At 42.0% G+C, this 27,129-nt stretch overlaps 2 protein-coding genes across 13 annotated transcripts in view; one reads left to right on the top strand and one right to left on the bottom strand.

The window, feature by feature from the left end:
* Positions 1–16,607, bottom strand: part of RAB22A (RAB22A, member RAS oncogene family) — a 60,860-nt gene extending 44,253 nt beyond the window's left edge. The window contains exons 1-2 of one of the 2 annotated variants that reach the window (XM_070588572.1): positions 16,468–16,607; positions 15,395–15,474 (exon numbers count right to left, since the gene is read on the bottom strand). Coding sequence is in view for 1 of the 2 variants with exons in the window: in XM_070588571.1 (XP_070444672.1) it covers positions 15,395–15,474; positions 16,468–16,503 (116 nt within the window). In the remaining variant the exon portion in view is untranslated. The remainder of the gene's footprint in view (positions 1–15,394; positions 15,475–16,467) is intronic. The other variant, XM_070588571.1, reaches the window with a different exon arrangement.
* Positions 16,470–27,129, top strand: part of LOC103547043 (serine/threonine-protein phosphatase 4 regulatory subunit 1-like) — a 78,161-nt gene continuing 67,501 nt past the window's right edge. For 3 of the 11 annotated variants that reach the window (XR_011530876.1, XM_070588560.1, XM_070588559.1), the window contains exons 1-2: positions 16,470–16,922; positions 17,057–17,101. Coding sequence is in view for 4 of the 11 variants with exons in the window: in XM_070588560.1 (XP_070444661.1) it covers positions 16,502–16,922; positions 17,057–17,101 (466 nt within the window). In the remaining 7 variants the exon portion in view is untranslated. Of the gene's footprint in view, positions 16,923–17,056; positions 17,102–25,958; positions 26,156–27,129 lie in introns of all 11 variants that reach the window. The other 8 variants (XR_011530878.1, XM_070588563.1, XM_070588568.1 and 5 more) reach the window with 6 other exon arrangements.

The raw sequence follows: 27,129 nt of genomic DNA, 5'->3' as shown, positions 1-27,129 counted from the left end.
CTCACCAGATGCATTTCTCAGAATATATCCTGTCATTAAGCAACCATTACTGTATACAAAAAAATCAATGGTATTTCTATATGCAGGTAACAAACAATTGAAAATAAAATGAAAAAATACAATTCCATTTACAAGAGTTTATAAAACGTTAATATTTAGGGAAAAAAAATACTTTTAAGACTCCCACACTGAAAACGACATATCAATGCAGATAGAAATTAAAGGAGACTCAAGTGAATGGAGAGAGACACCTGGCTCACGGTCAGAAGACTCAATATAATAATTTTTCACTAAGATGCCAAGGCTATTCAACAGGGAAAAAAAGTCTTTCAACAAATGATGCTGGACAACTGGATAATCACATGGGAAAAGAATGAACTTTACCTCTACCTCACACAACACAGAAAAACTAACTGGAGATGGATCAAAGAACTAAACGTAAACCTAAAAGCAGGAAGAAAACATAGAAGAGCATCTCGGAAACCTTACAGCAGGCACAGTATTTACAGAGAAGCAAAAAAGCATGAACTGGAAAAGACAAAACTGGTAACGTGGACTTTATTAAATTAAAACTCCTTTTCAATGGAAGACTTCATTAAGAAAATGAAAAGGCAAGCCATGGAATAGAAGAAAATACTCACAATAAATATATCTGACAAAAGAGCTGTATTTGCAATATATAAAGAATTTCTACACATCTGTAAGAAATAAGACAAACATTCCAAATAAAAATGGGCAAAAAAGACTTGAATAATGACTTCATAAAAGATAATGAATGACAAATAAGTGATTGCAAAGATGCTTAACATTATTAGTCATCTGGGAAATGCAGATTAAAAGCACAATGAGATATCATTTTATATCCACTAGAATTACTAAAGTAAAAAAGACAAAGATTGGTGAGGATGCAGAGCAACTGGCCTTCTAGACACTGCCGGTGGGAGGGTAAAACGATACGATCACTTTGGACAATTGGTAACTTATTAAATTATACACGTACCTACTCCATGAACTAGAAATTCTACTCCTAGTTACTCACCCAAAGGAAATGAAAACCTATGTCCACAAAAAGAGTTGTAAAAGAATATTCACAGCATCTAATTCATAACAGGCAAAAACTGGAAATGACCTGAATGTCCATAACCAAAAGAACAAACGGATAAACAAATTGTGATCCATTCATAAAATATTACTCACCAATTGAAAAGAAAAAGGGACATGCAACACAATGCTTGAATCTCCAAAACACTGTTTTATGGAGGGAGAAGAAATCAGACACCACAGAGTATGTTCTGTGTTGTTTCATTTATGTGAAATTCAAGAATAGACACATTAACCCACAGCTCGGGGGAGTGTGGCTCACGGAAGGAACTTTCTGAGGTAACGGAAATCTCAGGATTAAACTTTATTAGGGTGGTGGTTATATGGAGTTTACTTTATCAAAATCAAATCAATCTTCTTACAAGAGACTCACCTTAAATATAAAGATACACAAAGGTTAAAAGCAAAAAGATGAGACAAAGATGCACCAAGCAAATATTGACCAAAGGAAATAATGTTGTTATACTGATAACAGGCAAATTAGACTTCAAGGCAAAATGCATTCCCAGAGCTAAAGAGTACATTTCAGAATGTCAGAAGGTTTGTATTATCAGTAAGAAATAAAATCCTAAATTTGTAGGTACTTAATGTAGCTGCAAAACAGATACAGCAAAACTGACAACAAAAAGGATAAACAGACAAATATACAACCATAGTGGGAGATTTTAACCCATTTCTCTCAGTAACTGATGGATTCAGGTGGACAAAAAACCATTAATAACAAGAGAGATGAACAATATGATTATTAAACTTGACCTAATTTCATTCATAGAACACGGCACCTAATAGTTGCAAAGTATACAGTCTTTCCAAACACATATGAAACGTTTACCCAAATCGACATATGCTGGGCCACAGCAAACTGTACTAGATTTTAAAGGATTTAAATCATACAAAATACGTTCTCTCATTTCAATACAATTATGCCAGTAATCATCAACAAAAAGTTAACTAGAAAATTTCTCTATAATTGGAAATTCAGAAACACATTTAAATGACACTTGGACCAAAGATGAAATCATAACAGAAAAGGGAAAATATTTTGAAATGAATGATAATGAAATTGTGATATATAAAAACTTGTTGGATCCAGCAAAAGCCACGGATAAGGTTTTAAATATAAGAAATACAACTGAAAAGAAGGACTGAAAATCAATGATATAATCATCTATCTCAAGAAGTTAGAAAAACAACGCCACATTGAACAGGACAGAAACAATAAAGAAAGGAGCAGAAGTTAATGAAATAGAAAGTACACAAACCATAGAGTTGATTGAAGGCAAAATTAATGTCAGAAATGTAAAAAGGATATCGATAAAGGATCTTAACCTTTTTATGCCAATAAATTGGGAAAAGTACTTGAAAGAGTCAAAATTCTTAAAAAACAAACCAGACAAATCCACAACCTATCAAAACCAATATGAGAAGAAATAAAAAAATCTTAAAATGGATAATCTTACAACTATAAAAGAAACTGACTCCTTAAACTCTTACACAAGGACAAATTGAAGCCCCGATGGCATCACTGATGAATTTTATTAATCGTTTAAGGAAGAAATAAAAGCAATTTTATACAAACTCTTCCAGAGTTTCCCAACTTGTTTTATAAGGGAAGCAAAACTTCGACACCAAACCCAACAAGTTCATTATAAAATGAAGTATTACATGATAATCTTACTTATAAACATACACAAAAATCCTAAAAAAAAATAGCAAACTAAAGCCAGTGATATATAAAAAGAATAGTATATTACGGTCTAAGTGGATTTATTCCATGAAAATTCAACAACGTAATTTACCACATTAACAGCATAAAAGAGAATAATTATGTGATCAACCCAACAGATGTAGGAAAAAATCTTTTGATGAATCCTACACTTATTCACGTAAAAAAAAAAAATTCCCAGCAAATAATGAAAAGAAGGACACTGTAAGGTGGTAAGGGGTACGTACAAAAACACTACAGCAAATACACGCAACGGTACGATAGTGAAAGCTTCCTGCTAAGATGTGAGTGAGATAACAATACCCAGTACCACCATATCTATTCAATAATTGTACTGGAGATCTACTCAATTCAATAAAACAAGAAATAAAAAGTTTAAGGATTAAAAATAAAGATATTTCAAAGCAATACCATTTAGCACATTAACAGTACAAAACTATATTAAAACATCAAACCTCTTGGAATAAATCTAATGAAAGATGTGTAAGTCCACTACACAGAGCAGTAGAAAAAAATATTGAGAGAAAATAAAGAAGGCTAATAAATGGAAGAATAGTCTATGTTCACCTATTAGAAGATTCAATATCTTAAATATGTCATTCCTTTCCAAACCAATCTATAAATTCAATGGAACGCCAATCGAAAACCCACTGGGAACTAGTGTGTTAGGGTGTATGAAAACAGACACGATGATTTTTTTTTTATTGAGTTATTGATAGGTTAAAATCTTGTGAAATTTCAGTTGTACATTAACGTTTGTCAGTCATGTTGTAGGTGCACCACTTCACCCTTTGTGCCCACCCCCCACCCCACCTTTCCCCTGGTATCCACTAAACTGTTCTTAGTCCATAATTTTAAATTCCTTATATGAGTGGAGTCATACACAGATTATCCTTCTCTCGCTGGCTTATTTCATTTAACATAATTCTCTCAAGGTCCATCCATGTTATTGCAAATGGAATGATTTTGTTCTGTTTTGCAGCTGAGTAGTATTCCATTGTATATATGTACCACATCTTCTTTTTCCATTCATCTGTTGATGGGCACTTAGGTTGCTTCCACGTCTTGGCTGTTGCAAACAGTGCTGCAATAAACATTGGGGTGCATAGGACTTTTGGGATTGCTGACTTCAAGCTCTTTGGATAGATACCCAGTAGTGGGATGGCTGGATTGTATGGTAGTTCTATTTTTAATTTTTTGAGGAATCTCCATACTGTTTTCCATAGTGGCTGCACCAGTTTGCATTCCCACCAGCCGTGTATGAGGGTTCCTTTTTCTCCGCAACTTCTCCAACATTTGTTGCTATTAGTTTTAGATATTTTTGTCATTCTAATGGGTATAAGGTGATATCTTAGTGTAGTTTTGATTTGCATTTCCCTGATGATCAGCAATGATGAGCATCTTTTCATGTGCCTATTGGCCATCCGTATATCTTCTTTGGGGAAATGTCTGTTCATGTCTCCAGCCCATTTTTTGATTGGGTTGTTTGATGTTTTGTTGTTGAGTTGCGAGAGTTGTTTATATATTATGGATATTAAGCCTGCAGACATGATGAGTTTTAAGAATAACATAGAGGACTCACATCACTGGACATTAAGACATACAAAGATACATAAATTAAGAAACTGTGATATTGGCACAATGACCCAGAAAAAAAGACTAATAATCTTTTTAAAAGATCACCGACTATGACAAAAAAAAAAAAAAGTGCAGTGTGGATTTTATAAGATGCGGAAGTGAAACATATGATAATAACAGCACAAAGAACTAGAGAGGGGAAACAAAAGTATACTCTTGTAAGGTTCTTATGCCATACGTGAAATTGTATATTATTTGAAAGCAGATTGATAAAGTATATTGTAAATCCTAGTGCAACCACTAAAATAATAAGACAAAGAGGTAGAGCTAACTAGCCAACAGTGGAGATAAAACAGAATCATCAACATGGGGCAAATAGAAAAATATAGCAAGATGGTGGATTTATGCCAAACCATATGGATAGTTACAAAAAATAAAAATGGTCTAAACTAGTACTGTACAACAGAGCTTTCTACAATGAGAACTGAAAGGCATCTAGCACGACTGAGGAACTGAATTTTAAATTTTAACTTAAATTCAAACAGTACACGTGGCTACTGGCAACTCTACTGGGCAGCACAGGTCTAAACACTCCAACTAAAAGGCAGAGACCGTCAGATGAGATACAGAAGCAGGACCAATAATGCTGTCTACAAGAAACCCACTTTAAATATATAGATATAAACAGGTTAAATGTAAATGGATGGCAAAAGACATGCGAACACTAATCAACAGAGGGTTTGAAGAGATTGCAGTGACACGAGACAAAGGAGAATTTAGAATCAGGACTGTTACCAGGGGGAAAGAGGGACACTTCATGATGGTGAAGGGGTCAAGTTATCATGAAAAGTAACAATGCTACATGTAGATACCACTCAAAAACAAGAGTTTCAAAATACATGAAAAAAAACTGATTAAACTAAAAAGAGAAATAAATAAATCCTCAATTAGGGTTGGATTTCAACTACTCCTTTCACTGCAAATGAGAGGGGAGAAAATCAGTAAGGATACAGAAGACATGGACAGTGCTATGAACCATGCCCACTTATGTAACGTTTATGGAACACTCCACACAACAGGAGCAGAGCACATTCTTTTCTAGTATACATGGAACACGCACGAAAACCATATTCTAGGCTATAAAACAAACGTCAAATGTAAAATGTTTGAAATAATAGTACGTTCTCTGATCACAATGGATTTAAACTAGAAATCAATAATAAAAAATTTCTGGAAAATCCTTGAATAATTGGCAGTTAGGAAACATACTTCTAAACAACCCAACAGGTCAAACAAGTCATAAGGGAAATAAGAAATACTCTGAACTAAGTGAAAATGAAAACACAACATATTAAAATCTGTGGGATTCACTTAAACCAGTACTTAGAAGGGAAGTTTATAGTTCTAAATGTTCATATAAGAAAAAAAGGCCTTAAAAATCAACGTTCTAAACTTCCACTTTAAAAAATTAAAAAAAGAACAAATTAAGCCAAAATAAGCACAGGAAGGAAAATGAAAATAAAAGTAAAAATCAATGAAATAGAAAATAGATAAATATTAACGAAATCAAAACCTGATTCTTTGAAGAAGACCATTAAGATTGATAAACTCATAGCTGGAAAGATCCTAAAGACATTAAAAAGACGATAGAAGGATATTATGAACAACTTTATGCCAATAAATTAAAAAACACAGATACAATGAACAAATTCCTTGAAAGACAAACTATACAGCTCACTCAGGAAGAAATGAATAGGCCTGTATCTATTAAGGAATTTGAAACTGCACTTAAGATTTTTCTGACAAAGAAAATTCCTTGTTCAGATGGCTTCACTTGTGAATTATACCAAAACTTTAAGGAAGAAATAATACCAATTCACATAAACTCTTCCCAAAAAGTAGAAGAGGAGAAAACACTTCTCAACTTATTTTATTAGGCCCTGATACTAAAACCAGAGAAAGGTATTACAGGAAACTTCAGATTAATATCCTCATGAACACAGAGGCAAAAATCCTTACCAAAATTTTAGTAAATCGAATTCAATGAAGTTTAAAAAAAAGCATAATCAAGTAAAATTTATCCTAGGAATGCAACATTGATTTAATATCTTAATATCAGTTGTTGTAATTCACTATTTTAAGATTAAAAAAGAAAAAGCACAATAACAGTTTTAAAGATATTAAAAAACCACGTGACATAATTCAACACAATTCTTGACAAAAAAAAAAAAAAATTTCTCACTGATTTAGGGATAGATGAGAACATTCTCAACCTGAGTGGGCACTGATAAAAATCCAAGAGCCTAGCCATCAAACTTAAATGGTAGAAAGACTGAATGACCACCCCCCCACCCCCCGCCAAGATCAGGAATAAGGTGAAGATGCCTGCTCTTACCACTTTTCAACAAAGTACTGGAGGTCCTAGCTCACACAATAAGGCAAGCAAAAGAAATAAAAGGCATACAGATTGGAAAGAAAGAAGTAAAACCGTCTATTACAGATGACATATTTGTGCAGCTGAGATAATCCCAGGAATCTATAAAAAAGGGTGCCTGACCTAACTGAATTTAGCAGTCACAAGATACAAGGTCAATATATAAAAATGAATTTTATGTGTATATATTAGTAACAAACAATTGAAAATTGAAATAAAGAAATTCCACTGACAAATCATCAAAAACCAAGAAATACTTTGGGGAAAACTTAACAAAATATGTGCAAAGCCCGCACAATGTCAACTAAAAAACTTTGTTGATAGAAGTCAAAGACCTAAATTAGTGGAGAAATACCATGTTTATGGATAAGAAGACGCAATATTGTTAAGATGTAAGTTCTACCCCAAATAAATCAATAGATTTGATATATTCTCAATTAAAATTTCAGCTCGTTCTTTCCAGGAACTCGACATTGTGATTCTAAAATTTACACAAATTGCAAAGAACCTAGAGGAGCCAAACATTTGAAAAATAAGAATACAGTGGGATGACTTATACTACCTGATTTCAAGAATTTCTATACATATAAAGCAATCAAGACTGTGTATCGTACAGGCACAAGGATAGACAAAATAGATCAATGGAACCCACACATATATATCAGTCTATTTCTGACAAAGGTACTAAGGTAATTTAAATAAATGCAGAATTTAACATTAATAAATGTTGCTAGAATGACTGGATAAAACAAATGGGGAAAAAAAGATCTTAGACTCTTACCCGATACAGTAAACAAAAACCAGTAGAAATAGATCATAAACCAAAAATTAAAACATAAAGCTATAAAAATTCTAGAAGAAAACAAAGGTGAAAATCTTTGTGACCTTGGATGTATAGGACACAGAAAGCACAAAACATAAAAATAATTGATAAATTGGACTTGATCAAAATTAAACATCTTTGATCTTCAAAAGATAATGTAAGAAAATGAAAAGCTATAGACTGGGAGAAATAAGACAAACAACTCAATTAAACATGGGTAAAAGATTTGAATAGACACAAATAAGCAAATGAAAAGATTCGCAACATCATTAGTCATTAGGGAAATACAAACTAAAACTAGTGAGATACCACTCTGCTCGCAGTAGAACAGCTAAAATTAAAAAGAGTGACAACACAAAGCACTGGGAAGGATGTGAAGCAATGGCAACTTTCCTATATTGCTGGAGGGAACGTAAAACGGTACAATCATTTTGGAAAATAGTTTGACAGTTTCTTATAAAATTAAGCATGTACTTAGCAGATGACTGAGCAACTGCACTTCTAGATATATACCCAAAAGAAGATACACGTTCACACAAAGATGTGCACATAAATGTTTACAGCAGCTTTATCTGTAATAGCAAAACTTGGAAAAAAAAAAAAAACCCTCAAATGTTCATTGACTGGTGAAGGAATAAACAAAGTGTGGGATATCCCATACAACGGAATACTACTCAGTAACAAAAATGCATGAACTACCAGAACATGCAATAATACAGATGAATCTCAAAAAACATTATTCAGACACACAAAAGTACATAAATAGCAGGTGCATTTACATGAAACTCTAGAAAAGACAAATATAATCTACAGTGACAGAAAGCTTGTCAGCGGTTGCCTGGAGCTGGTGGTAGAGGTGGAGCTGAAAATAGAATGGGGCAAAAAGGAACCAACTGGAGTGATGGAAGTGTTCTGTATCTTGATCGTGGTGGGGCTCTCATAGATGTATAAATTTGTCAGAATTTATCAAAACATTCACTAAAAATAAAATGCTTTATTGCATGTAAATTATACTTCAGTAAAGTCAATTAAAAACACAGACCAGTGGAATATAAGAGAAAATCCATAAGTCCTATAAATATGGATGCTTAATTTATGACAATGCCATCACTGTATGTGCTCAGTTCAGGGGAGTGGGTTATGGGTCTTAAAGAAAAAGAGAGAGACCAAGACTACTGGACTTGCCTGTTGGAATTAACACAAAAACAAGAACAAAAGCCAAAAAACCCCACAACTTAATCTCTGCTTAACATGTCATCTAGAAATCAATTCCAGGTAAATTTTAGATCTAAATCTGAAAATTTAAACAAAATTTCTGTAAGATAACAGAATATTTTTATGACTTTGGTGAACTAGTTTCTTAATCAGGACATAAAAAGTACTAACCATAAAGGAAAAGATTGATTTAATGGACTATATTAAAAGTAACAACTGTTCATGAAAAGATCCTGTCAAGAGAGTAAAAAGGTCAGTCACAGAGTGAAAGTACCTGCAACACTCAGAACCAACAAATGACCCGTATCCAGAATTCTTACATATCGCCTTCAAATCAATAAGAATATAACTGTCAGTCTAAGAGAAAAATGAACAAGATTCTTTTTTTTTTTTTGAGGAAGATTAGCCCTGAGCTAACATCTGCTGCCAATCCTCCTCTTCTTGCTGAGGAAGACTGGCCCTAAGCTAACATCCATGCTCGTCTTCCTCTACTTTATATGTGGGACACCTACCACAGCATGGCTTGCCAAGCAGTGCTACGTCCACACCTGGGATCTGAACTGGTGAACTCCGGGCCGCCGAAGTGGAACATACGCACGTAACAGCTTCGCCACTGGGCCAGCCCCAAACAAGATTCTTAAATAGGCACTTTACAAAAGCTGATAACCAAATGGCCAATAAACATATGAAAAAGTGTTCAACAGCTTTAGTCATCTAAATAAATAGAATTTAAAACCAGAATGAGGTACTACTGTACACCCTCCAAAGCTAAAATTAAAGATTGATAATACCAAATGTAGTAGAGGATACGAAGCAACTCGAACTCCCATACACTGCTGGTGGGACGTAATTTGGTACAATATTTTGTAAGATATCTACTAGAGTTGAAGATACATATTTCCTCTGACCCAGGAATTCCACTGCCAGCTATATACATATATATTACATCCCAAAGAAATTTCATAGATATGGGCACAAAAGACATGTACAAGAATGTTCATGGCATAATTACTTGTTATAGCACCAAACTAGAAACGACCACAATGTCTAACAGTAGAATGGATAAACTGTGGTATATTCATCCAACCAGATACTTACTATACAGTGATGAAAACCATTATTACACGAAACAACACGGATGAATCTCACAATGTTTGAACAAAAGAAGCAGAGACAAAAGAATATATACTGTCTAATTCCATTTATATAAAGTCAAAAACACCCAGTGTTAAAAGTTTACTAAAAAATTACAATTGCTAAGAAATAACAAATGCTTACCATATGCCAAGTACCATTCTAAGTAATTTTTATGTTTTAACTCTGTTTTCAAAATTTAAAATTAGATGTGACTAATAAGCCAAATGTGCAACTTTAGTCACGAAGAGGTTAAATAATTTGCTCAAGGTCACAGAGCAACTAAGTGCTAGAACTGAGATGTGAAGGCAGCCAGCCTGGCTTGAAAGCCTGCCTTCTATATACTATATTGACTCTCAATGATACAGCTTTAATGGAAAGATGGAGGGAGAGCAAACGTGCAGAGGGAGGTAGGAGGAGGATGGTTAAATTCTCATCTTTCAAAAAAACAGTCAGTAGATAATGCCTAAAATTGGAAGTGGGGGGAGGGAAGAGGAGAGGAAGGATCGAGTATTATCAGTCTATGCATGTTATGAAAAAGTCTGGAGAAAGATTAGAAAAAACAGCGAAATCTCATCATAATTGTGGCTGCCGCCAGGGAACGCGTGAGGGTGACCCAGGGGACTGTTGTACTTAACCGCAAGCCCTGTTGTTACAGAAAAACCACATACACATTATTTTGATAAAATAATTTTAAGACATTTTTAAAAGATCAATAGCTACCATGTTGAAGCCCAGTGTCCCTGGCACTTAGCCTAGCGTTTTAAATGCAGTATCTCATGGAAGTCTCCTAACAACATGGAGTTAGTATCATCATTACCCTTATTTTGCTGATGAGGAAACAGATTCAGGGTTAACTAGCTGGCAAAGGACAGAGTCCAAGTCTGGACCACCATGAGGGAAGATGAAGTTCTAGAAGTCAAGAACAGCAACAGAGATGGAGGGATATTTAGGAGGTGGCCTGGACAGGAGCTAGTGACTCACGCTGGCTTCAGGGAGGGGAGGGGGATGAGAAGGGGGATTTGGGAAGGATGCCAAGGTTGCTGGCTTGAGTAAGCGAGGACACGTTGGTCCTTGTCTCTACCACAGAGTCCATGGAAAGGGGAGCAGAGGCCCAAGCCTCCAGTGGGGAGTTGACACTCAGTCCGGAATACGTAGAGTCCCCGGTGTCTGTGGGCCACGTGTGGGCACCGGCACCAGGGTCAACAGAATCTACAGGTCTGGAGCTTAAGAGAGAATTTAGGGTTAGTGGTGTGGGACTTAGTCACACGCAATCAGTGATACTCAACCAGTTTCCCATCCCAGCACACCTGAGGAACACAATATGCTCCCACTGGTGACTGCAGCTCACTACAGTGGTGATTTTAAAGGGGGCCATGTCTTCCCCAGTGTATGTGTATTGCGGGGAGAAGGGTCAGAGGCACATATAAGTCTGAAAAGAGCCTCAGCTTTGAAAATTCCTGTTATAGATGCAACCTGAAGCCATGACATGAGTAAGGTCATCAGGCAAGAGCAGACAAAACGACATCGGAGGGGTCTTGCAGGAACTGTACATACAAAGGGAGGATTAAGGGATGAGGATCCAGAGGAAACTGAAGGAAAGTGCTCATGGAGATAAGAAGATAAGGGGAGTATGGTGCAGGGAAGGCAGGAAATTGAGGCAGTTCGCATCTGAGAGCCTCAAGTTCTTCCACCTGGGCCATTTCCTTTATTTACATCCTTGCCTGGTCCCTGCCAGCACCGGAGTGTGCAACTTTTAGAAGGGCTAACAGTGTACTTGAGTCTTTTTTTTTTTTTTAAAGATTGGCACCTGAGCTAACAACTGTTGCCAATCTTCTTTTTTTCCCCTTGCTTTTTCTTCCGAAATCCCCTCAGAACATAGTTGTATATCTTAGTTGTGGGTCCTTCTAGTTGTGGCATGTGGGACGATGCCTCAACGTGGCCTAACGAGCGGTGCCATGTCCATGCCCAGCACCCAAACCAGCGAAACCCTGCGCTGCTGAAGCAGAGTGCGTGAACTTAACCACTCGGCCATGGGGCCGGCCCCTCTACTTTAGTCTTGACAGATAAACAGGAACTTACCAAGGGGACAAGAAAGAGAAAGGGCCCCGCAGGGGGAACAGCATGTGCAAAGCACGCAGGTGTGGAAAGGGTGTTACTTGGTGTATGTGTGTAGTGGGGAGAAGTGAGCAAGGCCAGTATGGAGGAAGCAGATGAGACACAAGGCTGGGTCCAGACTGGGAAAGGTCTCCTCTGTCATGGTCTCGAGCAAGGTAATCAGACTTGTCTTTAAAGAAGCTCAGACAACAGCAATGAGAATTGGCTGAAAGTGGGAGAGGAGAAGGTAGGGCAGTCAGCTGTGAAACTCACACAACAGTCTAGGGAAGGCAGGATGAGGGCTTCGAGCTGTGGGATGGGGAGGAGGGCCCCGGCGGCAGTGACTGGGCAGAAGTGACATGAATGAGGAGTTCAAGGGAGTGGGACAGGAGGGTGGAGAGGGGTGTGATGACAAATGGCATGTGATCACATACTACTACCAACCAACACTCACGGCACACTTTCTGTGCGTGTCCTGTGTGTCATCATATTCTCCCAACAACCCCAGGAGGCAGGTGACCCCCAACAGAGAGGCTCAGTCAACTGCCTGGAAGTTCTCCCAGTTGGCAAATGGTGGAGGCCCTGTTAAGACCACGCAAGATGGTTCCTCAGGGCCCATGCTCTTCCCCCTCATATGACACATTTGGGCCATTAGGGAAGACCACAAATATGGGAGGAGTAAGGGATTTAGGATCAGAGGAGGGATATTAACCGAGTTCTGCAGGGGATGAGGTCTAAATCACGGGTTGGAAATATGGGCCTGGCCCTAAGGAGAAAGGCCAGAGAAGCTGACTTGGAGGTTCTGTCACATAGGTGAAACTTAGGTGCGGGAGGGGGTGAGAGCACCACTGGGAAACATACAGAGCAGGACACAGCTTGGGGAAGACCAACACGTACAAAATCAGTAGGAGAAGGAGAGAACACTGAGGGAGCACGATCACAGCCGGAGGAAGAGAACTAGGGAACACAGAGCTCATTCCAAGATGTCTGTGGTAAGTGACGTGGGAGCTGCTCCTGAGCTCCAATGCCCAGTTCCTGCTGCCTCACCAGCCTCCTGGGCACCCCTCCAACATGCTCTGTGCCCCCAGTGCACAGTTCCTGCTGTCCCCCAAGCTACTCACCGCCCTCAACACCACCAATCAGTTAGATTCCTCTCTTCAAAAACGTTTCTCCTTCAACTTTTTATTGACTTATAATCCACTCATCTTTCAATATTTAAATGCCAGGGCTTCCAAGTGCTTTAGAGTTTCACTGTTTCCCTTAGTAATGACTCATTCCCTTGGGCCTAGGTCAGGCCCCTGTTACATGCTTTCACAGCATTTCTCCTTCGTAGTACCGAAAATGGTCAAATAAATAATTTCCAGTACATTAGTTACAGAATGTCTCTCCTCCTCCTTGGAGGTAAGATCCCTGAGGGACGGTGTTTATCTGGATTAGGGGTTGGCAAACCTTCTCTGAAAAGGGCCAAAGACTAAATATTTTTGGTTTTACGGGCCACAGGGTCTTAGTCACAACTATTCAACTCTGTCATTGTAGCCTGAAAGCAGTGAAGACAATATGTAAACAAATAGGTGTGACTGCATTTCAATAAAGCTTTATTTACAAAAACAAGAGGTGGGCCAAAGGGCCATAGTTTGCTGACCCCTGGTCTAAATCACCAGCACCCAGTCTAGCATCGGGAATGTAGTGGGGACTCAATGAATGAATAAAGAAAAAAAAATGCCATCGGTTTTGGCAAATAGATGGTACCACCAGTACCCAGGGAAAGTGGTTTTAGTGGCATGGTGGGAGGGGAATTGTGATGATGTGGGTTGAGGAGGGAGCAGCAGTTAAGAAAGTAGTAACTTCTCTTTTGAGAGCTCCACAAGTTGTGTAGCAGGCTTGGGGAATGGTACTGTCTTAGTGGAGCAGATAGATTAGGACCACGTTTGCAGGCTATGATATGAAGGCAGGGCTGGGAAAGAAAGGGGAGAACTGGTGAAGAGGGGGGGCTCCAGAGCTCAGATGTGTAGGTAGTTGGTCATGAAGGAGGAAGACACCTGCTGAAGTTGAGGAAAAAGAAACGGGGCAAGGGGGAAGGCAGGCAGGCAAGAGCCTTGCATTCCTATTTCCTGTGGAATGTGAGCCAAGACCACCCGGTGAAGAGAGAGGGATTAACCCAGCAGCTGTCAGACTGGAAGAGGTGGCCACCAGTGGACGCCTGGACAGGGCTGCAGGCCCCGCCACGACCGCCGGAGCTACACCCTTTATTCTTCTCTCTCCTTATCTGATAGAGCACTTCTACCCAAGGTGGCTTTTGGGTATTTCAGAGCTGTGTTTTCAGCTCTGGCTGGGTGTGAAGTGTGTCACTCACTGAGTCACCAGCACCACTTGCTATCACTTCCTGCCACTTCACTTTCCCAAGCGGGTAGAGACAGGCAGGCCCCGAGGAGGATGAGCTCACGCTTTAAACATGTGGACATACCTAGTTCTTTCTTGAAGGATACTGAAAGGCATTTTAATTTCAGAAAGTTAGTGGTGGTTTCATCTCCATGCCTTCAAACGTGTATGTGTATACTGGAAAATATTTCTCTATTAGGCAGAGTAGAATTTTTCCTTAAGTCAAAGAAACTATTTGATTGGAGGTTTGCAATAAAAACAGCAAGCAGTTAGTAGTTCTACAAACCTAACATAGTATTGAAACCTATAAAACACAGCTTCTCAAAGAAAGCATTAATATTATGATATTTAAACACTGAAAAAAGTTTTCTTACAGAGCTGAAAACCTATAGCAAGCCAATTTCACTTATCCAATGAACTAGACACTGAAAACATCTTACATCTCAACATTAATTTATTAATTCATTATTACTACTAGTGCAGTAACGTGTGAGAAGGGTTTGGATCTCACCCTTCTACTTTTCAGGAAGAACTAAAACCATCTAAATACCTTTTAATTGACATGCCTGAATGAACAGTATCAAGACCTGTTTTTCTCCTGCCTTATTTTAAGGCATAACTGCTGTTGACATTTATAGATAGAAGGTTCTATGTATATTCTAATAAGTAAAGCTTTAATTCACACTTTCATTGTGAAGTTTTCACTCCTCACAAGTCAAAAGATAATTCTTCTAAAACACACCAATCCTTGCTGTATTCTTTCAGGTCTTTCCAGAGATGATGGAAACCATTGTCTCTGAATTCACTACAGTGTAAAACGGAGATGCCTACCCCTGCAACACATTTTTTACTTGGAAGGACTCTCAACACACCTACAGATGCATATTCAATAAGCTTAATCTCTTACCCTATTGTCGGGTTGATGTTGGGATCGAAACTGTCTTCCACAAAGCGCCATACGATGCTCGATTTACCTACACCTGTATCCTGAAAGAGAATGACAGGGGCGAATTAGCAAAAGCTTACCTGCTTGCAGACACGGAAAACTACTTCGTGCCATAAATTCAGGATTTTAGAAAAAAATCACTCTAGATACTAGGCAAATTTTAGAAGTTACGGGACATGAAGGTTTTCATAAAAATTCAGTGGGAGTAACTAGAAGAACTCAAAATGTATTGTGGGAGAGGGGTTTTTTGCAGTTTTTAAGAGATCTTAGGGCCTTTTGAAAGACCCAAGTTTCCACTTAGTGTGAAAAGTGACAAACTCACTTGCTTCTTCACATGTATAAGTAAACTATGAACTCTTCAATTACTTTTAGTAATCCCTGAGCAATCCCAGCCACCCCCCCCCCCCAGACTTGGGAAGGGGGAAGACTAGTTCTTGGAAGCCTTTTCAGTCTTTAAGGCAGCAACTCAGGCACGAGAGCATCAACTTCAGAAAGCCTGCACTAAATGGGAAAGCGGCCCTGACACGACAGGAAGCTGGAGGTTCAAACTAGTCTTTGGAGCTTCCCGATTTGCACGAGCCCCCGCCCCACGCCCGAAAGTAACTCTGCAGGAAGTGTCAGGGGTATCCCACAAGTTCAAAAACGCCAAGCAGACGGGAAGGGCGGCTACTGCTGCTTCTAAAACCTAAGACCTGTCACCGGTTTCACTTTGGGAGACTTGGCTAACTCCTAACTAGCACCTTGGGAGGAAACTAAGAGCGGCTCTTAACCCGATGCAATGGAGGGGCGGGGAGGCCTCTTCACCCTTTGAGGGGCGGGAAGAGTCCTTGGGCTCCAGGGAGGGGTACGGGGGAGGATGCCTCCTGCCAGCAGGACCTTCAGGAGGGTGCGGCAAGGTGGGCAGGACGGCCCGGGGATGGAGGGAGGTCGTCCCGCACGGAGGCTGGGGGAAGGGGTGGAGGGGACGTGGGCACGCCCGGGTCCCCGGCCCACCCGGTCCCCGCGGCCCTCCCCGCCGGCCCGCCGCCACTCACCCCCAACAGACACACTTTGAGTTCCCTCAGAGCCATGGCCCGGGAGCCAGGGGCGCGGGCCCGCCGCCGCCCTAAGTTGAGGAGGGAGAGGCCGGGCCCAGCACGAGCATCCCCCGGCGCCGCCGCCGCACGGCCCAGCCCCGGCCGCGGGGCGCGCAGAGACAGCGGCTGCCCGTTCGCCGGCCCTCGGCCCGGCCCGTCCGCCGCCAGCCGCGCGGGAGCCCCCTCAGCAGCCGGGACAGGGCTGCGGCCTCGCGGGCGCCGCCGCCGCCGCCATCTTGGGACGCCGGCCGGTCACCTGACCTCCCCGCCCACCTCGGCAGCCACCTTCGCCGCGAGGGCGGGGCCCGGCTGGCGCCGCGAGGCGCTCGGGGACGCGCGGGGGGCGGGGCCATTGGCCGAGGGCCCGCCCCCCGCTCGCCGGCCCCGCCTCCAGGCCCATCCCAAGATGGCGGGTGAGTGGGGCTGGGCTCCGAGGCTCCCCTTGCCCCCGCCGGGACCGCCCCTCGAGGCCGGGGGCCTCCCGCCGGCCCCTGAGCCCGCCCGAGGCGGGCCCCTCGTAACTCCTTGTATGTCTCTTGGTTTTCAGAGATCCCCCTGTACTTTGTGGACTTGCAGGATGACTTAGACGATTGTAAGTAACAGTTGGGGCGGCCCCGCCCCTCCCTGGGAGCCTCCCACAGAATTCCGGGTGCATGGCACGAGAGGGGGGAGCTTCACGCGGGGCGCTGCGTGTGGGGACCTGGAGAGCGGGACCCCAACTGCCTTATCCACTTGTGGCGGTCCCTCCTCGCGGGGCGGGGCGGCCGAGGACGGGAGGGGAAGACTTCTGCTGTGGGGAAACTTCTGACTTCCTGTCACTTTCCTCCTCCTGCCCGGGTGCGGTGGGCGAGTCCCAAGTCCCAGCGATGCCGGCGGGCGGGGCGCGGCCGCCTGGGAGGGCTTCCACCCGGGGTCTCCACTCCCCGCCCCCCCGCCCCCCCCCCCCCCCCCCCCGGCTTTGCAATGTGCTGGGGAATGTGGGAGGTCCGGCCCTCCTTGTGGCCGGCCAAAGTGTTGCACTGACTTCGCAGGTGTCCTGGCCTCATCCCAAGGAGCCCACTGGCGCCCGCGCTTCTCTGCGGGGTCTCCTTCACTTGTCGCTTCCTGCCCTCTCCTTTCCTTTGGAATCACTTGAAGGACTGATGGCCGGGGGAGGTGTCCCCCTGCAAATGCAAGTTCGCATTTGTGGTGAATGAAGCGTTTCCTTTCCATTCATTCAACAGTTTCTTGAGCACCTCCTTGTTCCGTGCCAGGTCACGTGCAGAACCCCGGACCTACAAAGATGAACCAGAAACAGGGGCAGCTCTGTCCAGGGGGACAGAGGGCTTGCAAATAGAAAATTACCAAACCCCGGATGCTTGCTGGTGAAGGAGGCCCGTTACAGATCATCCAAATAGCTAACATTAATCAGGGTTGGCTATGCTCTTCCCTTCCCATCTACAAGTTTGCTAATAACAAGAGTTGGTGTATTTTGAAAACTTACCATAGGTCAGACACAGTTTTAAACCCTTTACACGTGTTCTCTCTTTTAGAGGGAGCAAGCTTATTAAATTAGAATGACACTTGAAGGGGAAATAAAGCCGATGGTTAGGAGGACAGGTTCTGGAGTCAGATGGCCAGAGTGAACTTCTGTGCCACTCTTTGCTGGTTGTGTGATCCTGGCCACGTCACTGTACCACTCTGAGCCTCAGTGGCCTCATCTGTAAAAAGGGCGTAATAGTGGTCCACTGCAAAAGGCTTTTGTGGAGGTTAAGTGAACGAAAGGTTTAGCTTGAAGCCTTGTACGTAAGAAACACTTGGTAAATATTAGCTGCTGTTATTGTTGTTATTAATGTGATCATTATTCATGTTTATTTAACACTGTTGAGCCAGGAACAGTGGAGGCCCCTGGATTTACAGAGCTGAATGTTTCAGCCAGTGGACATCCTTGAATGGAAGGAATATAGCATTTCTATTGATAAACAACAGTGAGCTGCTAATTAATCTCTTGTTCATAGATTTAATATTTGGCCTGGCTGGAAAAGCTGATTTCTGGCTGTTTCAGTTATCTAACAAACCACCCCAAAACGTAGTGGCTTAAACCAACAGCATTATATTATTGCTAACCATTCTGTAGGTTAACTGGGTGGTGCAGAAGCTTCATGTGTTCTCAGTTGAACTCTGGGGAGGTGAGAAGGTCCAAAAGGCTTCCCTGACACGGCTGTGGGCCACGTGTGCCCGCATGGTTGGCCAGGGCCTCAGTTCTTCTCCAAGTGCCGTTTCCACTTGGCTAGGTTGGGCTGCTCAAAGCTTGGTGGCTGCAAGGCATTTGGACCCCTTTCCTGGGGGCTGGCTTCCTTCAGTCTTTTTTGTACATATGTACAAAAAGGAATGAAGAGATTATATAGGCAAAAATAATTATGGTTTTACTTTGGCCCTGTTTCAACACATATTGGGTGTTTGAGACTTGTAATAAAGGCCTTAAATACTCTTTAGCAGACTACTGAAGACTTGCCCCAGTAAGGAAGGAAACCGCCATTACGGCTCTGAACATACCCACACCTTGGGTAGGGCAACTCGGGGAGCCTCCTGGGGCTTCCTGTTTGAGCAGGGGTCAGGGCCACGGGTTGCCGGGCCTTACAACTTTACAATGTAATTATCTAATAGCCATAATAGGAGGGCCTGTCCCCGCCACAATTTATGCTGCCCTGGGTCTCATGACACCTTACTGTGGTGGCTTTTGGGAGGCGTTATCAGGCCATGATTGACAGCAAGAACCGTGAGGTCCTGTGACCCACTTCTGCCATTAGGCCTGTCAACTTGAGCAGATCACTCAGTCACTCTCTTCAATTTCGTCGTCTGGAAAATGTCGTAAGAATAGGAAATGCTTTGTAGGACTGATTTGAGCATTAGATGAGATAGTACACATGAAGCATTTTAGCCCGGCACCTGGCATAATGAGTATTATAGTCAATGATTTTATTATTAGTATTGTTTTAGTCATCAACATTATTACTAAGCTTTCCTATAAGATTTTCTCATTCAGGACCAGCCCCGTAGCCAAGTGGTTAAGTTAGCGTGCTCTGCTTCGGCGGCCCAGGGTTTCACTGGTTCGGATCCTGGGCGCGGACATGGCACCGCTCATCAGGCCATGCTGAGGTGGTGTCCCACACAGCACAACCAGAGGCACAGCTAGAATATACAACTATGTACTGGGGGGCTTTGGGGAAAAGAAGAAGAAGAAGAAAAAAAAAGACTGGCAACAGTTGTTAGCTCAGGTGCCAATCTAAAAAAAAAAAAAGATTTTCTCATTCATTTTTTCATTAAGAGCTGCTACTCTGTGAGTTAGGTGGGATTATTCCTATTTTACAAATGATAAAACTGAGAATCAGAGGTTAAATAACTTATCCAGTGTGCACAGCTCAGAAATGATAGAACCGGCGGTCAAACTCTGCTCCTTCTGATTCTCGTTCTTTTGATTCCACCACACAGGTTGACTTCACAAATATTCTTAGCCTGATCATAGGAGCCTGGATGTGGGTTTGGGTGGTTCTTTGTTGTCTTCCTTGGGCATTTGTGATTAAATGATGTGAATGTGATAACTGTTCCATTTAGGCTATAAGTCACTTTGGGCAGGGACACAAGTCATCTTTTTTATAACCCAATGTCCTGCATGATGTAGATGTTCAATTAATTTTGTTACTAGTAACGATAATGGATTGTGAGGCTTGTCTGATTTACTTTGTGATTCTTCATTAAATTTGGCTAACTTCAAAAAGAAGCCACAATGAACGGATACCTTGTTTTTTTAAATCATTCAGAGTCTTTGGGCCGTCACAGCACAGAAAAGATTTAATTTTAGAGAATTAGCTTGCTGCAGCGATCTAAATTCCTTCTCTTGAGGGCAGAAAGTGTGTGGGATGGGCTGGCATCTTGGTCCTGGTGGTGGATTGTATGGAGAAAGTGGAGCTGTGTGAGTCGGTGCCTAAGGGGCTTAAAGGCCTGTGAATGTCTGGGTTTGCATATAGCATGTGGAGGCTAAAGGGGTGTTACTCTCAGTAAGGTTTGCTTGGCCAATTAGAATTTAAGTGTATGCTAGTGGTGGGTAAAAAAAAAGGGAGAGGAATCTATTGCAGATATAAAGAGACCTAAGAGACCTATCAGCAAAATACGATATGTGGTGAACAAACCAGCTATGAAAAGACATTATTGAGACAGTTGGGGAAAATTGAACTTGGACTGGATATTAGATTATATTAAGAATTACTATCAATTTTGTCAGACAGGGTAGTGCACTCAGTTTTTTTCAAAGAAGGGCCTTATCTGACTGAAACAAACAAGCATTTTTGGGTGAAGTGATTTGACGTGTAAGGTCTGCCTTCAAATACTGCGACAAACAATAAACAAACAAAAAGTTGGGAATAAGGATAAATGGGAAGAAGATGGCAGACTATGGATACTTGTTGAAGCTAGTTGCTGGGGACCTGGGGGTTTATGATACCATTCTTTCTATTTTTGCATATGTTGGGAAATTTCCATAATAAAAAGTTTAAAAAAATGAGATGAAAGTTTCATCTGTGATCAAACGGCTACACAAAGAGTTAAAAAACTGGATTTCAGTTTTGAAGTCGGCCGCAAAGTTATTGTAAGACGCGTTTAGCTTCAAAAGACAGACTCGTAGAATGTTAGTTTTTGGGGAACAGAGTATTTCTGTCGAATATTTAGTTTTTAAGAGCTATCTATGAAAGAAGTTGGGAGAGGGCATACTTTATTGATGAGAAAAGCTAGATGCCAACAAATGATATCTGGACCTCTGTTGAAAATAGAAGTAGCTAAGTGAGAGGAATATAGGTAGACTCTTCGAGTATTAATGCTGGCAGCAGCAGTGTATGTTCAAGCTTGAATAAAAGACATCCTCCAGAGCAAAAAGCATTCCATTTCACCTGCCCATTTTGCTCTAGGTTTGTAAAAATGTTATGCTCAAGACCACAACCAAGCTGTGTGCCCCTAAAGCAGAGAAAGTATATTAATTTGAGCCCAACACCAAACCATTGAACTTTTTCTCTGAACTGTAATATAAACTTGAATCAACGATTGTCAATTTTTTAAAAAAATAAAAACCTACCTGTTAAGTGAAATAGTTTCAACAGGTAGAGAAACTTGAGTACACTAACACTTGGGAAATAGAACAAAATCCAGGCATCAGACTATTCTCTAAATCAGAGGTGGACAAATTTTTTCTGTAAAGGATCAGACAGTAAATATTTTAGGCTTTGCGGGCCTGACGGTCTGCGGCAAGCACTCAAGTCTGCTGTTGTAGCCTGGAAGCAGCCTCAGACAGACATAAATGAATGGGCATGGCTGTTTCCTAATAAAACTTTGTTTACAAACACAGGCAGTGGGCTGGATTTGGCCCATGGGCTGTAGTTTGCCAACCCCTGTTCTAAATCAAACCTGATTTCATTCTGTTAGAACCTGTAAGTCTGTCAATTAGCAGAGCCGACCCGCTGGACTGTCTTTCCCACTAAGGTCAATTGGAAGAGCTGAGCTTTTTGTTAGCACAACCTCTGCTTGACAAGTTGCTCCAACTTTGAGTCTTATTTTTCCTGTTGGTGTGTTGAGGGTAAAAACATGTACGTGTTTCCTCCCAGCAGGATGAGCGTGGCAAGGAAGGAGAGCCAGAGCCGTGGGAGCAGAGTCAACTCTGCTCCCCTCTGACAGCCATAATGCATTTTACTTTTGCTGCTTTGTATTTTCCATTTCCTGTGAGACAAACAGATGAGCATCAGAGAGTCCCTGAAATTGTCTCTGTTTAGAAAGAGAGTTTTAGATGGCTTTCTACATCACAAATTAATATCTTTTAAATAGAAATTTTGCAACAAAACCTGGCTAGTGAAAGAGAAAGTGTTTTTGACCTTCAAAACAGCACTTAGTCTTAACCCTGATGGGAAAAAAAAAGAGTTGAGGGCAAGTGGTTGCTTTTCATGTTCGGAAAGTCATTTATCCATGCAGGAAGTGTTTCTCCAGCTCCTCCATGGTGCCAGCCTGTCGGGGGCACTGGGGATAGAGGGATGAATAAGCCTTGGGCTGCTTCCACCTAGAGAGGAGGTGCATGCCTAGAGATGGTGCAGAACGCAGCCTGTCTAGGCCTAGGGCAGAAGAGTGAATCCAGAGCTGGGCATTCAGAATGCCGAGTGACTGTCTGCCAGGGCTGGGAGGGCCTCCCCTCCTAGCCACCTGAGTTGGGTCAGGTCAAGGAAGGTGATGGGCATTCTAGGCAGAAGGACCTGTGTGTGCAAAGGTAGAGTGGTGGGGGGAAGGTCGGAAACTTGGGAAAAAGGGGTGTGTGGGAGGGGAGGAGTCGACCAAGACTGGGGAGGTAGGGTTGGGAGCCATCAGTGAAGAATCTTCCTTGACAGCCACAGGGTTTAGACTTAACACGAGAGGCAGTAGGGAATCTTTGGATATTTTGCTGGGATGTATGTCTTAGGAAGGCAACCCAGGCAGTAGTATAAAAACTAGCATTTATTTAGGACTAATAATGTGCCAATCTCTGTTGTGAGTGCTTCTAGTATTTTAACTTAACTATAAAAACTCTATGAGGCAGATATTTTAAACTCCATTTTATTGCCAAGCAAGGCTCATAAGGGGCATAGAAAGGCTAAGTAACTTGCCCAAAACAACACAGCTGGTGAGTGGCAGGGGTGGGATTCAAACCAGGGAGTCTGGCTGCAGAATTTATACTCTCACTATACTTTGGAGGACTTGGCATTCATTCATTCATGTATGTGACTAATATTTATTAAGGACCTGTTAAGTCCCAGGCATTGCACTAGACCTTATGGACACAGAGGTGAATCAAAGAAACCTGATTTCTGCTCTCATGGAGCTCTCAGTCCTGCGACTGAGACAGTGATTAAAAGCCAACATAAATGAGTGAGAGTGGTTCAGGTGTGGCAGGTGCGCTGCAGGATGATGACAGGTGAGTAGGATCAGAAGTGCCAGGGCAGGGCTGTTGCTTGGATGGAGGTACCACTTTACTTCAAGTGGCCAGACAAGGCTTCTCTGGAGCTCTGAGGAGTGCTCTCAAGTTAAGATTGGATAACATTCTCATGAAAAGCCAGAGAAAGCATCCCGGGCATAGTGAATAGCAAGGACAAAGGTGCCGAGGCAGGATGAGCTCATCATTGTCAAGGATTTGTGCGTCTGGAATGCAACGAGTGATGGACACAGGAGGGAGAGAAGTAGGTGGGGCCATATCATGCGTGGCCTTAAATCCATCACAGGATAAGGAGTTTGCCTTTCGTTCAAGGAAGCATGGGGAACCACTGGAGAATTTTAACCAGGGGAGTGACTAGTGCTGAGTTACGTTTTAAAGAAAGGACAGACTATGGAAAAACAAGCCAGAGATGGGAAAAACCAGTGTGTTCCAGGGATCCAGGCAAGGGCAGTGGGATCTCAGTGAAGGAGGTGGGCGTGAGAGCAAGTAATGGGTTGATGGATATTTCAGATAGTGAGGGAAGAGTCAATGCACAGACAGGTCCTGTGGGCAGCACCTCTGCTCCGGGCCACTCAGGCTGGGCTAGGCGCCCCTCCTTCGTGTTCCCTGAACCCTGTATCACCGTGTGGCAGCATTTAACACAGGCACGACTGGATGTTTGTTCTTGTCCATCAGACTGGGTCTTACCCATCTTTGGATCACTATGGTCTAGTGTAGCAAATGGCACGTAACAGACAAGCAGAAGTGTGTACTGAATGAGTGAATCAGGCAGTACACGAGGAGCATGCTTTGGGGGAAGGGGTGGGGGGCGGAGTTCATGTTTTCTATCTGAGACAGTTATTTTTGAGGCACTTAGAGGAGATCCTGGTGGCACAATCTAAGAGGCCACTGAAGAGCACCTTTGTAGGGTTCTGGAGCAGAGTTAGGACCGGAGATTAGATCTGAGAGTCATTAGTGGTGGATGGTAGCTGGAGCTGGGGGAGTGGATGAGAGCAGCAGGAGGGGAGTGTTGGAGGAAAAGAAGGTAAAGAATGGGAGCTCTGGGTAGCAGAAGGTTCTAGTAGTGAGTGCTAGAGAACAAACGTCACGGTAAGAAAACAGGGGACACTTGAAGCCAAGGTTTTGTTTGGGGTGATCATTCATGCCACTTGCCATGGAGGAGTTAGATAAAATGAGAACTGAAGACAGGCCATGGGCTTTGATAGTTAGGAGGTCTTTAGTGACCTCAGTGAGAACTTTTCCGATGCAGCCAAGGAGCATGAGCCAGACCAGAATTAGTTGGGAAGGCATTGGGAGTTGAGGCAGTGTCACCTGTAGTCTAGTAGCTCAGTGGTCATTTATTGAGTGACCATTGTATTCCAGGCACTGGCTGGCCATTGGGCACTTTGGGGAATGGTCAGTGCTCTTAGGAGCTTATAACCTAGCAGGGGAAAACACTCTTTCAAGAAGATGCAGCTAGAGGAGTTGGAGGGGTGGAGATCAGTTGCTTTTCTTCTTAAATAGAAGAACCTAGAACACATTCGCATTATTTGTGTCTACTCTGAAAACCTTAAAAAAAAAAGGAAAGCATTTTAATGGCCCCACAATTCCATTCCTGGTTGTATGCCCAACAAAACGTGAAAATATGTTCTCAAAAAGACATGGTCATAGTAGCACTATTTTTAATAGTTGAGAACTGGAACTCACCCAAATGTCCATCATGGGTGCAATGGATTATAAATTATGGTTATGTTTACACAGTGTAAAACTATGCAGCTGTAAGATGAATGATCTAGAACTCTACCCAATAATATGGATGAACTTCACAAACATAATGATGAGTGAAAGAAGCCAGACACAATAGGATACTTACTGCAGAATTCTATTTCTACAGAGTGAAAAAACAAGCGGAGCTAATCTAAGCCATTAGAAGGCAGGAGAGTGGTCACCTGTGGTAGGGTAGTAAGTGGAAGGGAACGTGAGGGGCTTTCGGAGATGCTGGTAAAATTCTCTTTCTCAAGCCAAGTGCTGGTTACATAAGCGTGTTCAGTTTGTGAAAATCCGTCAAGTGAAACACTTATTATTTGTACACTTTTGTGTATCAGTATTATACTTCAATTTTAAGAAAGTATTGATTTTTAAAATCAAAGCATGGGGAGAGCATAACCATGGACTGAGGGAAGGAGCCCATGAAAAAGGCAGAGATGGCAGATAGCAGAAAGAGAGAGAGAGGGTAGGACTGTGGGGCTGGACTGTCTCAGACAGGACTGGAACTCAGTGCATCTGTGGACGAGTTTGCTTCTTTCCAGAAAGAGGAAGGCGACCTTCCTAGCAGTTTGGCCAAGGTGGTCAGTAGAGAAGAGACTTTATGTTTGTCAACATTGCTTGATTGTTTCAAATATTTTGAACAGCAGGAAAATAGAGACCCATATGCACCTGCACTCACCCCAAAGGTTATTGGTTTTCTTTTGCCACCTTTTTTTCTTTTCAGATCTGCCTCAAGTCTGACTAGAGAAGTTGCTGCATGTTTAAGTACTGTTGTACCATTTATTAATACTGTGTAGACGCTAGCACCCCGACCTCCTCCAACTCTGTCCCCGGCCGGGTGAGTTGGCAGGAAAATTGAGATGTGTAAGATCAAAATGGAGCACACGAACTGCTTTGAGCTGCGGAGTTCTTTCCTATCAGGTAACCCGAGTAAATGTTTCCTGCTGACTGTCGGTGTAAAAGTCAGAGTCATAAATAATGACAGGTTTTGGAAGCTGTGATTAAAGCCACAAATCAAAGAGGAATTCCCATGTATGCATGGTGTAGAAAGGACGGCTGCTCATGAATTAAGTTGGTCTTTTCAGCCAGCCCATTGCGTAGTGCTAGTAATAACCATCGGTAGCCCTCAAAGATTTGCAGTATAAAACATTATGCATCGGACGGATTGCTCATACAAGAGCTAATAAATCAGCTTGGGTCTTATTAGAGAATGGCATTTATATAGAGAAAGTTTGCCTGTGCAACTTGGTGTTGAAATTTAGTTAAGTCAACAAGGATCTGTGGTGTACGGGGGTCAGTTTCCCCCCAGAAGCCAGTGAAGAATCAAGAGTGTTCTTCATCTTTCAAATCGGTCAGGTTTGTGTAGTCTAGCTATTAGAAATAGTCTCAATTTAGGAATCTGCATTAGTACTTATAAGCCTGTTAGCAAGAAGAATGAAACCACTTACGTAACATGTTAATGGATGGTTTACTCTAGTGCCCTCCTAAATCATTTAAGGCCTTACAGAGACTTAGTTATTGTTCATTGAAGAGTGGCTAATGAGAAGCTCTAGAAAATTACCAATTATATAAGTTAGACATTAATGCATTCTTCTGTTTTTTTAAAAGTACAAATTTTCCAAATAAAGCTAAGCTTTTTCTTGGCCACCGTCAACCAATCTTCCAACATTTTGAGACGGACATAGACTGGGCCACATCTATCATGTTCTCCCCACCACTGTCCCCTAGTGCAGTGTCAGAGGCAGAATATTGGATTGTATGTATAATTGGGCTGGCCCAGCGTGGCATAGCTCACATAGAGTTATAGTGACAGGATGACATGTTGAATGGAGAATCATAAATATTGGGAATGCCTGGAGAACGGATTCTTAATGAAAATGCTTGCCAGGAGAGAC

This window comes from Equus przewalskii, chromosome 21 (genome assembly GCF_037783145.1).
Source record: "Equus przewalskii isolate Varuska chromosome 21, EquPr2, whole genome shotgun sequence".
NCBI lineage: Eukaryota > Metazoa > Chordata > Mammalia > Perissodactyla > Equidae > Equus > Equus przewalskii.
This window is presented reverse-complemented; position numbering and strand designations above follow the sequence as displayed.